Source organism: Stegodyphus dumicola, chromosome 6 (genome assembly GCF_044657685.1).
Source record: "Stegodyphus dumicola isolate Sdum_Otavi_A_Nest chromosome 6, ASM4465768v1".
NCBI classification, from domain to species: domain Eukaryota; kingdom Metazoa; phylum Arthropoda; class Arachnida; order Araneae; family Eresidae; genus Stegodyphus; species Stegodyphus dumicola.
Window position 1 is genome coordinate 102,895,315 of NC_140773.1, and position 17,063 is coordinate 102,912,377.

At 30.2% G+C, this 17,063-nt stretch overlaps 1 protein-coding gene across 18 annotated transcripts in view; it reads left to right on the forward strand.

Annotated features, from left to right (window-relative positions):
• The first annotated feature begins 3,970 nt into the window (after positions 1–3,970).
• The window catches only part of LOC118186714 (uncharacterized), a 120,230-nt gene continuing 107,137 nt past the window's right edge, over positions 3,971–17,063 (forward strand). For 15 of the 18 annotated variants that reach the window (XM_085818721.1, XM_085818731.1, XM_085818730.1 and 12 more), the window contains exon 1: positions 3,974–4,088. In XM_085818721.1, the coding sequence (XP_085674847.1) occupies positions 4,043–4,088 (46 nt within the window). In that variant the 5' untranslated portion in view covers positions 3,974–4,042. Of the gene's footprint in view, positions 4,089–17,063 lie in introns of all 18 variants that reach the window. The other 3 variants (XM_085818740.1, XM_085818739.1, XM_085818722.1) reach the window with 2 other exon arrangements.

The following is a 17,063-nucleotide window of genomic DNA, read 5'->3' on the forward strand; positions in this document are numbered from 1 at the left end:
AATGATGAAAGTTACTTAAATTTCAGGCACCGTTTTACAAGAATTTATTTTATATAACTAAAGTATTCTAAAACAATAAATAAAAACTTGTGGAAATAAAACTAAATATTCATATTTATTATTAAAAATTAATGTTTACGAAGGTCGTTACTATAAATAATCTTGCAAATATCATTCTTTAATGCTATTAGTATAGGATTTCAATAATAGCTTTTGTCTGAAATTTTTCTGGAGTATTTCCAAACGTAGCGCATGCTGTAAAAAAATGGTACAATAAATAAAGATTCATTCAACAAGAAACCAAACTTTAGTCAGAACAAATTAATAAGAGAGATGAAAGACTTCACAGCAAGATAAAAATAACGCGAGTATGAAACCAAGAACTGGGATAATACCAAGATGACGATTGGATTATAAACGGGATTATGGCAACGTTAGTGTAGAGCTGCCTAAGGGAAGGTACGTCTTCGCTGAGAATTTTTCTAAAGAAAACTAGCTTATATTTATGTATACATGTGAAAATCACGCATGCACCTAAGGCTGTTTGCTGAGATTAAAAGCCCGCTTGAGGTAGAGGTTATTTAAATATGGCAAAACACATGAGGGCTGTCTGCTTCTTTAAAAGTAAAACTGGTTCACATTTACGTTACATATGAGGAGAACTCTAAAAACCAGCCAAACAGCCACCCTGTTCGTTTGGGATAGAACCCAGATCAAACTCCCAACTTTTAGTGGTCTTTAACACTCGGCTACTGTTGGCTCAAACGCAAATGAATTTCTGATGCTCAGGTGTCTTACTATTCGCCCACTATAGAGCCTAAGGAGACGAAGTATAAGCTCTAGTTATCTGTCAATAACATTTGTCAAGTATAAAATTTGAAGCTTCCACTTAATTCATATTCCTACTTGAAATGAATAACTCTGTTACTAAAGTTATCTCTATTAACCCGATTTATCAAAGACAGAAGATTTTGTGTTAGATACATAGAAGGCGTTTACCTTCACTAACCTGACGTCGCTAAAATCTGTATTGTGCGGAATAATAATGTTTTTTTTTAAATTTTCTTTATTTTTTCCTTCTCTTTCTTTTCCTTTCTCCTTTTTTAATTACTGAAGATTCGTTAGATAGAATTTAACAACTAACTATTTCGTCCTACCTTTAAAACACCAAGTAAAATAATACAAGGAGGGAGGGAAAAATAAATAAAAAAATCGTATAGAATTAATGTAATACAGCTAAAATAAAAATTGCAAATATTTTGTTGACATATTTGAGAAACTTCATTATATCCACTGCAAAAATGAAGCTCAGAAATTTGCGGTTAAGCAGATTTTCATCTTTTGAGGTAAACGGCTGCAAGGATTTCTGCTTTCTTTGTCTTAGATGATGAGTGACATACCAAAACACGGAGATGGCAGATCATTTCTCGAAGCAGATAGACATGTAATTTCTCTATCGCATGCTTTTCAGGAATTGTTCTTTTCAATTTTTAAACTTAGTTGGTAAACCGAGCGTATTAAAAGGTTATGTTAATGATGTGTCATCAAGTGGAAGGTAGATACCAGAAATCATTACTCTTTTGCTTTCTAATAATAGAGCGATCTAAAATAGGCATTATCTTAAAGCTGCGAATCAAGTCAAAAGCATCATGAGCTTTAATTCTGCAAACGATATATTCTCAGGCCAGTTCAATGTAATTTAAATTACTAAGTATCCATTTTTAGTGCGAAGATAAATCACAGTAACTGTATCATAACTTTGGAAGCCTTGAGATGTAAATCTTTGCTGACGACCAACAACTTACACTAGGGCTTCTATGTAGTTAGAGTAATCTAACACTGCAGTTTCAGTAGCACTAAGAACTTTTTCTACATTTGAATCTTCACAGGATACTAACTAAACAAATTTAGCAGCCCGTCAAATATCTTTCACAGCCGTACCCTTTAAAGACTATACCGACATTTAAAATATTAAAAGCCAGCCTTGAACATATCTTCGTGCATAATGTATGCCTAGCTCTTCATCAAACATTTTAGCTTACTCTTTCATCAGATTCCCATATAGCTCAACCCAATCACCCCAGTATAATCTATATGATTGTCACCGGAACCATATTTATTTCTGCAACTCTTCCATAATTCCTGTTAACCTTATACATATCTATTTCACTGAATAACAAATAGGAAACGATCTGAGCAATTTTTCTCTGTTTCATCATGTCACAAAATGTAGTTGAGCTAATGTTGCATAAATCACACGAGTTTAAAAATACACCACTTTCAAGTTTTTTCAGAAATTCTTCCAAAACTGCTGTGGACAGCGTAGGCGTATTTGAATACAGGTTTTAAAGGAATAAAGTTCCTTCCCTCAATAAAGAAACTTTATATGCTATATAATAGTGCCTTTCTTTTAGTTCATATTTAAGTTAATAAAAAACTTTGATTTATATAACACACATTATTTGTCTCTAATGTTTTTAAATTTTTCCAAGATATTGTTTTCTTGCTTAAAATACTACCGATGCAAAGTATATTGATTCAAAGTATTACCGATGCAAAATATATTTTTCAAAGTAATACCGATACAAAGGTATGTAACATATTTTCATTTCTGTTGCACATACCTTTCATCATGCATCTAACAACATCCATCCTAAAACAAATTGTGAAATCTGAACAAAAAAAGTACATGCAGAATTACTAAAAGTTGAGAGTGCCTATAATAAAAATTATCTCTTTATTCATTGAGAATCTTAAAGTAATAAAATAATTTAATGAAAATTCGAAACTCAATTTTTCTTCAAATGAAAACACTCATCTTTACTGTTTTATCCATCAGGTGATAACTCAGGAAAGGGAATTATATATGAGTATATGTGAGAAGTGTTCAGTACAATACACGTTATATTACCATTTCATATGTGCAATACAATATTTGTTTCATGTGATCTACTCTTTCACGTAAATAAACAGTAGATAAACTACTGAATACAGGTAATTTTAACAAGAACGGCACGCAGCAATGCAATCACGCGGCAAAAATATTTCCCACCAATTAATGCAAAAAAGAAGTATCAAGTTTTTAATTCGCTTTTATTATGTTTACGAAAGTGATGTAATGCAAAAATTTCGCTTAAAAAGGAAGCAAAACATTTTTCTCAGATTTATAGTCTTTTTCCACAAAATGAATATACAAAATATTTATATTTATCATAAAGAACTCAAAATATGAAATAATGGCATCGGGTACGCGAGTAAATAACATTTGATCATAATTAAAGTTTTTCCGGAACAACGTTTCTTTAAAATTACAAGGCCAAAGCATATTTTATTAATAGTGATAAGAATCTGACTTATCCATCGTCCGGCGAGTTGGATAAATTTCCATTCTTATCTTTTACAGAGATACATGAATTAAAATTTTTAAGACCCAAAACCAAATCATCGTATATTAGAGAAAAAATTTCGTTATGTTTGCATCTTTCTTCCAGTTTTCCAGAATCTTGGCCAACTTTGCCAAAACAATTTCGGACTACAGATAATTTGAATAATAAAGGATTTATTATTTTCTTCTATTTTTACATAAGAAATTAAATGTAGTATCTTCCATCAAGAAAACAATATCAGCAAAGTCTATCAAGTAAGGTAACGTTAATAGATTTCGTTGAAACTATTTCTTTTCGTTCTCAGTGTGATATTAATTCTTGGAAATAGAGTTATCATTCATTTCAGAAACCAAACTTTTATGCATCGATTGACATTTCGAGAACTGAGAACCAGTTTCATTTGCAGATGCTGTTTCCCCCCTCTCACTTTTTATAAAATGTTTTCTTTCGGGAAATACCGTTAAAAATGTAAGCATCTGTGTTTACATCTTAGACGCAAAAGAATATGTTATATGAAGAATCATTAAGAAAGCGGGGAAATAAAATTCTGGCAACCCGTAGATAAAGTATGACGTCATGATTACATCACTGCATGACTGAAGAGTTGTCTGGGCATAAAATAGCTCGCATCCAGGCGAAGCGGGAGAGATGAAAAGATGAAGTTAGTTGTAGTGTTGTCGATTTTAGTTGTGGCATGGGGAAGTAAGTAAAATTTTTTAACATTTTTTATTGCTGTAAATGTTTTTATTACTCTTACTTATATTAAGCAGGTATTATTTATTATTATTGCGTTTTGGTATTTTTTGTTTTTCTAATTTTAATAGAACTTACGTTTTTTATTTTAAAATCTTTTTTGCAATACACCAAAGCGCGTGATCGAATAAAAGTAAGATCAGAAGTATCTTATTTCTTCCGAATCTAAGATTCACATAATTTTCAGTATTTTAATATTTTTAACCATATTAGGTATTTTATATCTAGTTTGAAGGTTATTATGTTAGAAATTACAATTATTAGTAATGATGAACAAAACTTAAAAATTATTGATCTCCGCATACCTCTTTCCCTTTTGGGAACAGTGTGGGGTTCAGTATAAAAAAATAGACAGGTTGTATATGTTTACTTTTTATTTAAAATAGCTGTGATGGTGAAAAGAATATAAATTTTACTTGTTTTAACTATGCATATGATATCTTAATTTTATAATGCTATTGTTAAATACAAGTATTAATAATGTTGAACAATTATTGATTTTCGTAGACCTCTTTCACTCTTAATATTCATTATTTTATTCAGCGAATAACATTTTGCGGAATTACTGTAATTTAATAGATGCCTTTTATTTTGCATAGTATCAATGGAAAAGAAAAAATTAGTTTTACTTGCACTATCTGCAATATATATATATATATATATATATATATATATATATTATTTATGTATAAGATCTATTATATATAAGTTTATATTATTATGGTTAATTCACTGTGTTCTTTAAAGAAAAATCTTTGATTTAAGGTACTGCATTGATATGAAACAAAAAGCAAACTTCCTTTATAATTCACCAAATCTATCATTCTAATGAATACTTTATAGCCAGTAATCAATATAAATGACCATACAACTATTTTCTACCTAGTAATTTATGAACTGCTTTTAAAGTAATTAAATTATTTTAAAGAAGAAGTACTGCTGGAAATAATTGCAAAATTAAACTTTTATACGTTGGATTTGAGAATGCTTTTTTTTTAAATGGAGTTTACAAGTTTAACACACTGTAAAAGAAATGTTACTAATTTCTACACAGTTATTAATTGAAATAATTCTAGAAATGGTATAATAAAAATATCATTTGTACGGATAAAAAATAAGTACTTATAAAAGGGCAATTATTATTTTTGAAGATACAGAACACTTGATTCCAGAGCGAATGCTAATATCAATAATAACTTTCTTCCGCTCCTACATCTTTTCTATACGAAAGATAAGTTACATAGAACTGTTTTGGCCTTGTAATACTCTCGGACAAAGATGCAAACTGAACATATAGACAGTTGTAAATTCTATGATCTTAGTCTAATCACTATTGTTTATTAGAAAGGAAAAAAAGCTGAAGGGAAAAGAGCAAACAAAAATATTGCAAATAAAAGAACAGTATTAAATGATGCACAGTAGAGTAGCTACAAACAATCCATAGCTTCAAATAAACCAAAGAATCCAGAGAAAACCCTGTGGATTATTCTTAGTTGTAATATCGCTTGGTTTATTTTCCAGGCAGCTGTACCCTGGGACATAAATGCAATATATAAAAATCCGAATTCTTATTACAGTATTATAATTTTCTGTATAAAAGTCTTAAAAATCTGCGTTAATAATAATTTCATCAATAATGCCGTACTAGTTATTCAGCTTGACAATTGGCCACGTAACATTTTTCACATTAAAATGTGATAAACTCACTTGTATTTCAGTAGCCGTGTCATGCATATCGTCTTTCAAATAATGCTCTCGAATGTTACACAAGCAGAAGCTTTATCCGATATTAAATTTAAAAACAATCGTTTCATTTCAATCATCAACTCTACAATTTTTAGTATTTTTCATTTATGAAGAATATATTTTCTTACATATTAAAAAACCAAACTAGCAATTTTTTTCCATTTTTGATGAAAATTAATGTGCATTTTTCTTAAACACAAATTTTGTTTAAACTTTCATTTTCTTAATGAATTAAGGCTTATTATGAGTCGTAAATAAAATTTTTGAGCTTTTTTTCCTTCAATATTCATTTATATTTAAAAGAAACTAATGCTATGAAATTAATAAAAGTAAGTGAAATGAATTAAAAGTAAGAGTATTATCTTATTTTTAAAACTTTGAGTCCTGTTGAAAGATTATTTATACATTCTGGTCATTTATTATTATTAAGATGCTATGCATTCTAACGCCATTTAATTTGCAAAATTAGTGTATTTTTAATTTAGAATTTAACATTTATTTATATTTTTAATAATTTTTAATTCAAGTATGGCAAAGTACACTAGCGTTATCTGCCCAAGGGGAGGGATGTCTTCCTGGAGAACAGTATAAGAGAAAATAGCTCGTATACACGTTACACATGGGGGAAATCCACGAAAACGCCCATAACAGCTGGATATACGGAAATCTTCAACATTTCTTTGGATCAATTGGACTTGAATTATGAGAAACCCTCCAACAGATATTTCCATGAGAATGAAGCAGCCTGTCACTTATTAAACACAGTGCTTTAAAATCTGTCATTTTCCTTAAATCACATCATTTCAAACGAAATTTATGGAAATGGTATTAGCGTAATAAAATATGCATTTGCCTAATATGACGCCACCTGATTAGGTTTTGTTTGAGAAAATGTATAAAAATTTAAATTGAACTCGATAAAATTGAAAGAGAAAATTTACACAAACAAATAACGAACCAGAGAAATCTTACGAAGAAAGATAAACAAAGGGATTCTGTTATACCGTCAAAGACATCAAAATATAATATTCTGGTTTCATTTGTTATTCATGTAAGCCAGAGGAATCAAAACAGGAACGTGGAAAAAAGTCTGCTTGAACTTTTGCAGTTTATTCTAAAATACAATCTCCATAACGAAGTTCCAAATATTGTAGTATTAATGCAAACTTTCCTCTAAATCACTGTAAGGGTTGCTAATTATAACTGTTTTCTAAATAAAAATCATTTAAGAACTACAGATGTATATTTTGCATTTAAGAAATCTTTCTGTACTTTTTACATAACAGCAAGAGCAATCAAATAGACCTCTGCAATATCTCTGGCTGGTTTGCGAACCAAAACAAAGTGCAAATAATAAAAAAAACTAAATAATAAAAAATATTGGAATTAAAATTTACCTTCAAAAATAAAGTCAGAGTTTTCACTTATTTCTCTACATGTCATTTTACTATATTTTATGGTTATTTGTTTAAGGGTCGCCGAATTCCGGACCAGACGGCAAACTCAGAAACCACCTCGGGCAGCAAAAATTTTAACTACATCACTGATGTTGTTATCACATAACTTACAAAATGGAGTTAAGTTACTTCAAATTTCGTTGCAGTATTTTTCTTAGTTTTAAAATTAAAGAAATAATATAGTCGGTTGTAAGTACGCATATGTATAATGCAATATTACCTCGCTTTTTGCTTTGGCTCTACGCTTATAACATTGCATGTAACTACTCTCATTATGTGGTTAAAAAATATATCGCGTTTTTATTGGTAGTTAGTAAATATGTTACTCCCAGTGTTCAGGCATATATTTTTTACGGTGATGCTCGCTGACTAATCGTCTATAAAACTAAATGATTGGAGTTGCAAGTTACATTTATTAATGGAGATAGGAATAGAATTTTTGAAACTATCAAATTAATAAAACTGTTCGCTTTTAATATTGTTATTCAGACAGTTAAACTTGGTCCACGACGTTCTTTGACATCCTACGTGAAACAAAATTGAAGTACTGTGGAGATTTGTGAGTGTCGCCGCTAGTTCCACACTTCATTCGAAAAAATTCATTCTGGTTAGTAAGACTGTTGAAAATTATTAAATACATTTGCCATTAGAAAAAAAGGAATGAAAGCATGCCTAAAATTAATACAGATTATATCTACTTTTAAAAGCAAACTAATTCTAAAAATCCGCATCAGTTTTTAGAAGGTAATGCAAAGTCTTCTCAGTTACGAAATATCATAACAGTTTTCAGAATATTGAACTTCACATAGACTATATTTCATAAACGGAAAAAAAAGCTATTAATTTGAGAAAGGAGAGGGTAAAATCGACCATGAAAGAGTTGCTATGCCTCATCTTCATTGTGAGCTCTCATTCACATTTCTAGATCCCACTAACCTACTTATATTTCTGATAAGATTTTTCTTTGATTTTTAATATTTATGTGATAAAGATTAGATGCTATTCATATCGACTTGGCAGACACGATGGAAAATTCTGGGTATCAGATATGTTTATGTTTGAAGTCCGTCTGGGGTTGGTCTCAATAAAAGATCTCTAAGCAGAAAACTAACTAAAACTAAACTAGCTTGGAGAAAGCATCCAAGCTAAGGACACTTATGGTTGTCTAAATTTGAATCAACTAGATTAGAGATTTCAAAGAAACAGGAAGAAAAAAAAGAGCGAAAAATTAAATAAAGAAACTGTTCGACCTTCGGATACGCAATGTTTTCCACAGTTCTTGTAATATGCGTAATTTCCTTTAAAAAATATTTCTTTCCTAGCGGAGGAAAGTGAAATATACTAGTGGAAATTATCATTGAAATGATAATTAAAAGAACTTATTAAATTTCTAACTTTGATGAAATTTTGATGGTTTTTGAGCTAAAATTTAGGCCTGAGTTGATTCGTATTTAAAATGCCGCTATACGATTACCATCATAGCAGATCTTAATGAGGCCGTAAACAATTTGAGATATGAGGCTCTTTATAAAGGATAACGTATAATTTTTGGGGGCATCCAAGAACGTGGGGCTATAGCTTGTGCAGCGTATACACAAATCCGGCACTAATGACTATCCGTTGTGAACCGATTCAAATTGAAGAATTTTTCACGGAATTTTATTGAAACAGTTCCCTAATTTCATATATAGATCTAAATCAATTTATATTAACCTTCTTTAATATTTATGAATAAACGAGGCTAATAACTGAAAATGGACAAAATAAAGAAGAAAAATGTACATTTAATATGTTTTGACATCCTAGAAGAGAAATGGAAGGCATGATAGCTGATAGAAGACAATTACTGAGTAGAAGACATGGTAATTGATGGAAGATACTAACTGAATAGAAGGAATGATAACTGCTCATAAATTCTTTGTTGATTTATCTCATACTATCTATTATAAGCACATATTATGTCTAATTTGTTGAATTTAAAAAAGTTATTAATTTATTTTATTTCCTTTGATGAAAAATTCTAATAAAGAATACAAGACTAAGAAGAAGACTAAGGTATGTTTAGAGATAATTTTCCTGAAGCCAGTTGTAAAATGAGCTGAGTTTGTAGAACTCTCTCATATCAGTTTTGATATTCAGTTCGTTTTTAGCTATTATTCCATAAATCAGATCTAAAACTAATTATCTAGTCTTGTTATTTCTAGTCACTTTTTCAATTATAAGTAAAGAAGCAATCATGCTGTTGAATATTTCAATATTTCTTTAAATGTTAATGAATGTTTTGTACAGTTGATGCGTGATAATAATTTATTTGCACTCGAAACAGAGTATGTAAGAAATACTTCACTTCCAACACTTGCGAAATATAACTCAATGTACAGATATATTATTTTGATGGAACTCAAAATTAAAAATTATCCATAATTAAAGTTTGAATCAGGGTAATGAAAGATAAAGTAAAGAGAATTTGCGAATGAATTAGTTTAAAAGAATTTTTGAGTATCCTGAATGCACATTTTTAGGGTGGGGTGTTACAGAATATGGTTTTCTAACATTTTAAATAGTCACCGATGTTATGCAAGTACTTTCTACTTGCAATATGCAAAAAGATATTTGCAAAAATTAATCCAATTGTTGATCAGTACTGATCTTGAAACGAGACGATCTCCTGGAATTGAAATTGATATAAACAAATTATTTTTCTATCAGAAGTGAAATAGCTCAAGTATTTTAGTTCAAATGAAAAATGTTATTTATTACGACAAATCTGACTGAATTATTTTATCACGCTGGCCATAGATACTGATACTGGAAAGAAGCCTATTATATTCAGTAAGGTAATTTTTCTGAACTAATTTTGAATAAGTGTTAATCATATTATTTTGAAGCGTGTTCGTTTACATTTCTGTCATATTGCATTAAATTTTTCTGTCCAAAAACAACAACATCCGGCATACTAAAAAACATTTATAGAATCATTAAATTATTTTTCTATAGGTAGCTGGTTAAGAAAAAAGAATAAGATGCTGCATCTGTTATGAAAAAACAGCGTGTTGTTTGTAGTGCCAAAATTTCCAACTATTGCTGTAAATCGTAGCAGCTTTGGTTAAAAATAAGCATACGTTCATAATTCACAGCATGACAAATATTTCACGTAATATTTATTCTGAAATCATCTTTGAAACGGCAGACAAAATCTGAAAACTACCAGATATGTTAGCATCAGAATTACATTGCGTGTGAAGTCATCTCTCTCGTGTGAGAAAACAGGGATAAATAAATAAATAAATAAATACACGTGTATAGTAAGGGGAAAAAGAAATAAACGTGTAGAAAGATGAATAAATACAACTTTAAAAAAATACGCTGAGGAAATTTTAGATTTTGTCCTTGAGAATCTGTCGTGACACTTACACTGTGACCAAATTTACAGTTTTTTTTTTTTTTTTTTTCTTTTTTCCGTGACTGCTTAGGGATGTCCTGCTAAGGTTAACAAATAATGCGATACATTCATTGATGCCTTGTAGCTAGTTAATGAATGCTATCACTTCAAATGACTGCCAGAAGGTCGAGAAACATGATTAATTGTCACGACTATCGACATAGTGTCACGCTTATTATTCGTATAAATGTATTCTTCTAAACAAAACGCGTGTATTTTATTTCATTTATTCCTGTATTGTTTTACCCATAATTAATTAATTACCTAGGCAATGAAATTTGTCCTCATTTTTTCCTCTGAAGCATACCCACATTTCAGAATCCGAAGGATCAATATTACCTTATTTGTGTTTTACTGTATCTATTTCTTATGCATCAAACGAAAATTAAGCAAAGCTAACATAAGACTGATGCTTCTTATGAAACTGAAGTAATAAAATGCCTTCATAAATTCGGGAAAAAATTCTTGAATTCGGAAGAACTTCTTTTGTTTTTCTTCTTCTTGAATTAAAATTTTCGAATTTCTTCTTAGACTAAAATCTTTAAATTTTCTGTATATCTCGAAATAAATATAATATTTTAAATTAAATTTCCTTGAACCTTGTGAAAATACTTCTCAGTTGTTATGATCAATAATTTGAAAATGACTAATAGTATCGAAATTTTCTGCAGTAATTTAATGAATTTAAAATACCTCTTCGACATATGATTCGCAATTTTCAGGATCAAATAATTCAGTTTAATTAATACAAAAAATAATTACTTCATTTAAGATATCATTTTATAAATGAACATGAAGAGCCCACCGGCAGCCGGAGCGGTAAAGTCGATGAAAACGGTTAGTTCGGCCTGGAGCTCGAATCCAGGCGAACGGGTTGGCTGCAAGGGCACTTCCGCGGTTTTTGCCGTGTGTAAATAGATGCGATCCAGTTCCCCTTAAAACGTTCTCCACGAAGGCATAAAGCAGATAGTTCTCGAGTGCTTTGCTATAAATAAACCAATCCAACACTGAAGATTATCTTATTTGAAAGATTACTGGAGAAACAATAATTCAAGAATAAATCACTTTTCCTTTTATTAGCTTTGATGCTAAGTGAACAATCATTATAATTATTTAATTTATAGTTTTCACTTGAGTGCGCGTAGTTAAAATTACATTTAAAAAATTACTTCAAATGAACGTCAGATTCCTTCTGTGTATTAGTTACCAAAAATACAATTTTTTAGTATATCAAAATGTTGGTTTGTTTGAATGCTATTCAAATTGTCCCTGAATAAATGATATACTCTAAAGACCTCCAACGCGAATTGTTCTTTTAACAGTGTTAGTTCTTCTTCTTCATCTTTTTAATACTGTTTTTTTTTTTTTTTTTTTTTTTGCTACTTAAGTGTGTATTGTTTTCATCATTTTTGAACAAGGCTTTATTTTATCAATAATTCAAAAATGTATTTTTAAGTAGGGTTTGTTTATAATTATTGCATATTTTTATTAAGCAGCATATTTTTGAAAAGGAAAAAATTAAACGTAATGGGGGCTAACATCTGATTTAAAAATTTTCTCACATTGAGAAAACTTTTCATAAAAAACACATGCTTTGAACTTTAAATGTATTTAGTAAATTTAAATTCTTTCCCAGTCTGATTATCACATAAAGCATGGAAATCTAAGCCTATTTTGAATGGACATAAACCAAAAACAACAGAAATATTTAATATATTTGCCATATTTTTAATAAAATCATTTTCAGTTTGACGCACAGTGCAATAAGTTGGTATATGATTTAAAAATCATTAAATGAAAAAAAAATGTGAAAAACGCATAAATCGCAAAAAAATTCTTAGTTCAAAGTTATTGAGTCTTATTTCCTAAACATATTTTAAAGTTCTTAGCTAAAACTAAAACAAATTGAATAATTAATTTTTTGCAGGAATAACTCGCTGAATGTATTTAATGTAAAAGTAAATATTTATTTATGACTTAATGCAAAGTGAATGAAATATTTTCCGTGCTTTTGACAAAATTCTAAGTTATGGTAACCTTGTTTAAGAAATTTCTCGCAATCTATCCTTGCTAATTGTTTGTCATCTATTAGATATTAAACTGACCATTCATCTATGAGAAATAAATAATTAGTCAATATGTTTAATACAAAAAGTTTCACAGTTTTAAATAATTGTATTTATAATATTTTATGATTCTGATTTTAAAGAATGCCTTTCAGATGAAAATTCCATATACTAAGTAAAATTATTTTTAATGTGAGTACTTTCCGCAACCTACATCATATTCAAATGCTTTTTGAAAATGTCAGTTACATCGAAAGTATACAGTTCCATTCGAGAAAAATATATACTATTTTCTCAGTTTTTAATGGACATTTGGATTATCTCAATAGATCTTGATGTCCTAGAAACAAAATTAATTAATGTGGACGTACAGGGAACAGGTGCAAAGATTTATTCAAACCATAATCACATCATTTTAGTTTCAGAAATAGTACATATCTGTATAAGAACTTGTAAAATATTGAAATAATACTTATTATTTAGAATTTTGATATATATAATTAAATATGTATTTCTTTTGTATCATGTGGAAGAGAAAAAAGTCCGTAAGAATTTCCTGGAGTATGCTCATTATTACATACACTTCTAAAAATGCACTGTTCTAAGTAAAAATGAATAGTGTCGAAGGAATTACTGATGAAAAAAATATTTTGAAATTAAATATAATTTATTTCCTGCCGCTTCTCCATTGAAAACTGTTTCTTTTGAGCGTTGTTTAAAAACAAAATGTGTAGTAGTTGAAAATACAGTATGAGTTCATTAGTAGAGAAAAACACTGAGAACTGGCTGCTCTTACCTTGTTTTTCTTTTCGGATAATTTTAACTTGCGTTGTTAACTTCAAAAATTGAGGCTGATTGCAGATTTTATGGTCCCCATCCTATGTGAAACGTAAATGCTTGCCAATTTTCTTTGAAAATTCCTCTACGAAAGTATACCCCTCTAAGTACATAGCTGTCGAGTGTTTTGGTCAACTAAATATCATAACCATAAAAATGTAATGGTAAAAGTATAAAGATGAATGTATTAAAAGAACATAATTGCTCAACAAGAACTAATTTAACTCATTAATAACTGGAAATTACAAAATGTGCCAATTTTCATCAATAACTGGAAAACGTAAATGGTATATTCAATAACAATTTTTAACTTGCAGTGGCAAAATGAATGAATGTTAATAATTTAGCGCTGTCTTTCCTTAATGCAGGACAACTGTTTGGGATGCGCCGTTCTTTTGTTTTTCTTATTGCTATTAGAATGCTAACGATTCTCTTAACTGCTGGTGTTTAAAGCCCTTGAGTTCTCCTCTGTAACTGTAATATTTATCTGCTAGAAACTTTCAGGGCAGTCTTGTCTTTAGTCAGTTTTAGTCTTATCCTTTCAGGACATTCTTATAATTTTATACCTTTAATGTATCTTTAATTTATAGTAATTAAGAGCTGTATAATGAGGATTTTGCACAGATATGTGAAAGGGTTTTTATTATGAGTTTTTCAGAACACAAGTTCTTTTTTTTCTGTCCATAATGATTTTTACTGTTTGACCGTGAAAATAGAGGGGGACGAAAACAAACATCTCAGCACCAGTCATTATTTCAAAATAAAGAAAGAAGCAAACGTAGATTCTACTGGGTGGTTATGGTTCCAGCTATAATTAACAAACAGTTGACAAAATTAGGGAAAGTTGTACCTTTCATGCGAGACATCAGGGCCAACTAGTTTTCAGAGCAGCTGCCCCTGACCTTATTAAACAAAAAAGGTCAAATTCGCATTTTTAACATTTGTTTTTTGTTGAAACGTCTCACAAAGTAGAATCCGGATTGCTATATGTGCATTTTTTTTTAAATTCTTTTTCTTAAGAAAAAAGAATAAACACTTATCACTATCACTGAAACCTGTATTTCACTCCCTCAAAGATGCTGTTAACGACCGTATAATGAAGCGTTTAGAAAATATATTCTTTTTGCATAAAACGCTAGTTTGAACTGCAGCATGTTAATGAAGCTGCAGTTAGTTTTGCATCAGAGGCTGAGTATAAAACATCGGCACAGACACTTAAACAATGAATCTATTGAAATCATTGTTTAAAATATATATATATTTGTCTCTTTATGAAAAATTGAATTTTAACGCCTAATTAATAGTTTTGTTACATTTATACTGTAGAATATTTATCTTTCTTTTCTAATATAGGAAATCGAAAACTATCCCAAAATGCGTTTTGTGAAAATTGGGGGGGGGATATGCAGGGGCGTGATACCGACGTCATGTTGCAGCTTTTGTTCTTTTAAATTCTACATTTATTTCGTCATCGAAGCTGTAGAAATATTTCAGATTTAAATTATTTGGGAAATTATTTATAAAAGGTTACAGTTTTCTGGTTGTTTTACATTCTTTACACCCAGGATTCCTATTCGAACGGGAACGACAATAATTAGGTAACTTGTTAACTTTCATAATGACATAGAATATGTATTCTCCAGCATGAATTATAAAAAGAGTTAAAGAAAATTATTTTTACTCATGACACTTTCTGATCCCGATGCGGATGCAGTTATAGTAACTACTGTAATAGCCCGGGAATAAGATGATTTCCCTCTCCCCTCCTTTAGATGTTTGCCTTATAGTCCAATCTTACTTTTAAAATCTACATTAGCACAATCGGCTATCCCGTAACTTTATTTAAAACAAATCATATTTTTTATTTTGCCTCAGAATTCTATTTAAATATCATTTTTTACAGAATATTTTGAAAATAACAAGCTTCTCGTATACGTAAGGCTATCTTATAAGCTAGCCTATTTATTTCTAATAGAATGTCTTCCAAAGCGTAGAGTTGTTTTAACTTTTCGAAGTGCATACACAAAAATAAATAAATAAAGGAAAAAGTCGATATTTGTTATCACTTAAGATTATAAGGACTTAAGATTATTGGGAGTACAACAAAATGTGAAAATCATTTTATGTAAAATATTAATATTGATAACATTTTGCGAGAGATGTAAAATTTTTCTGTAGCAAGTATTTTACTAATTGGAATTTTCTTCTTTGGAAAAGGTATAAAAATAGATTATACTTTCATAGTAGTTTCTTACTCATATTATTAGCGCCGATCAACCGGTATAGTGGTTAGCGTCGCTGACTGTCATGCCGAAGCGCCCCGCTTCGAATCCCGGAGAAGGAATGGATGTTTGCAAATGTATAGTGTTCGTGCGGCATGGGGGACACTCTAAATGTGCGGCGAGTCGAAAGTCCTCTCGAGAGGTGGTGGTAGTAGGGGAAGAGGGTGGGAGATCCTCGGGCCTTGTCTCTCCGGGATGCTCTCCATAAGAATTGGAGACAGAACTGAGCTAAATCGCACTATCACCTGTAAGGTGCTCAAAGCTGTTGCCAACAATAGGCCTAAACTTGCGCTCTTTGCCATGAGAAATTTCGTGGGCTGGGGTCAGGCAAGTGAGCATTAGCAACAACACCAACAACCCACATTGGCAAAACTGCTTTAACAAAAATTCTTTACATCATTTCAGCAAGTATTTTAACTAAAAATACCTACAGAGGATCAAAAAAAAAAAAAAAAAAAAAAAAAAAAAAAAATGCAATTATTGTTTTTAATGCCCTATATACTAAATTTAGCAATATTTTTTATTTTTAATATAAATCTAGCTGAATAAAAACCCGTTAAAATCTATCTGAATAAAAACCCGTTAAAATTATATGTATTTATCAATAACGATATTTGAGATTTTGACAAAATGTAAACGCAATCGGAATAAATCATCCGAAAGTGACAAAAGTTCCCAGTTAATATAGTAAAAATATTCAGCCGCATACCAGATCAGAGGAATCATTTGTTGAGAAAAAAGGGTACAGTAGTGGACAGTATCATTGACTAGTATTGTCGCCTCTAGACCAGATAAACGGGTATACGAAGCAATCGTGCTTTGCATAGCAGTTCACTTGTTGAAAAATGCCCGAAAAGATATTATAATATGGATGGTATCTTAATATCTTCAGGGCCATTTTTACAAAATGTCGTCAACGTGCTGTATCGCAGTGAATGTGGTAGGAGGATTACGAAGAATGTCTGCTATCGCAGTGGTTTGGCCAACCCTTCTCTAGACACGTTCATACCTGCTATTGACTTTCAAAGCAAATTATGTCTTATTAATGAAGAATTACGGAACTGGCTAGATTCTTTCTAGGCTTGATTGAGGTC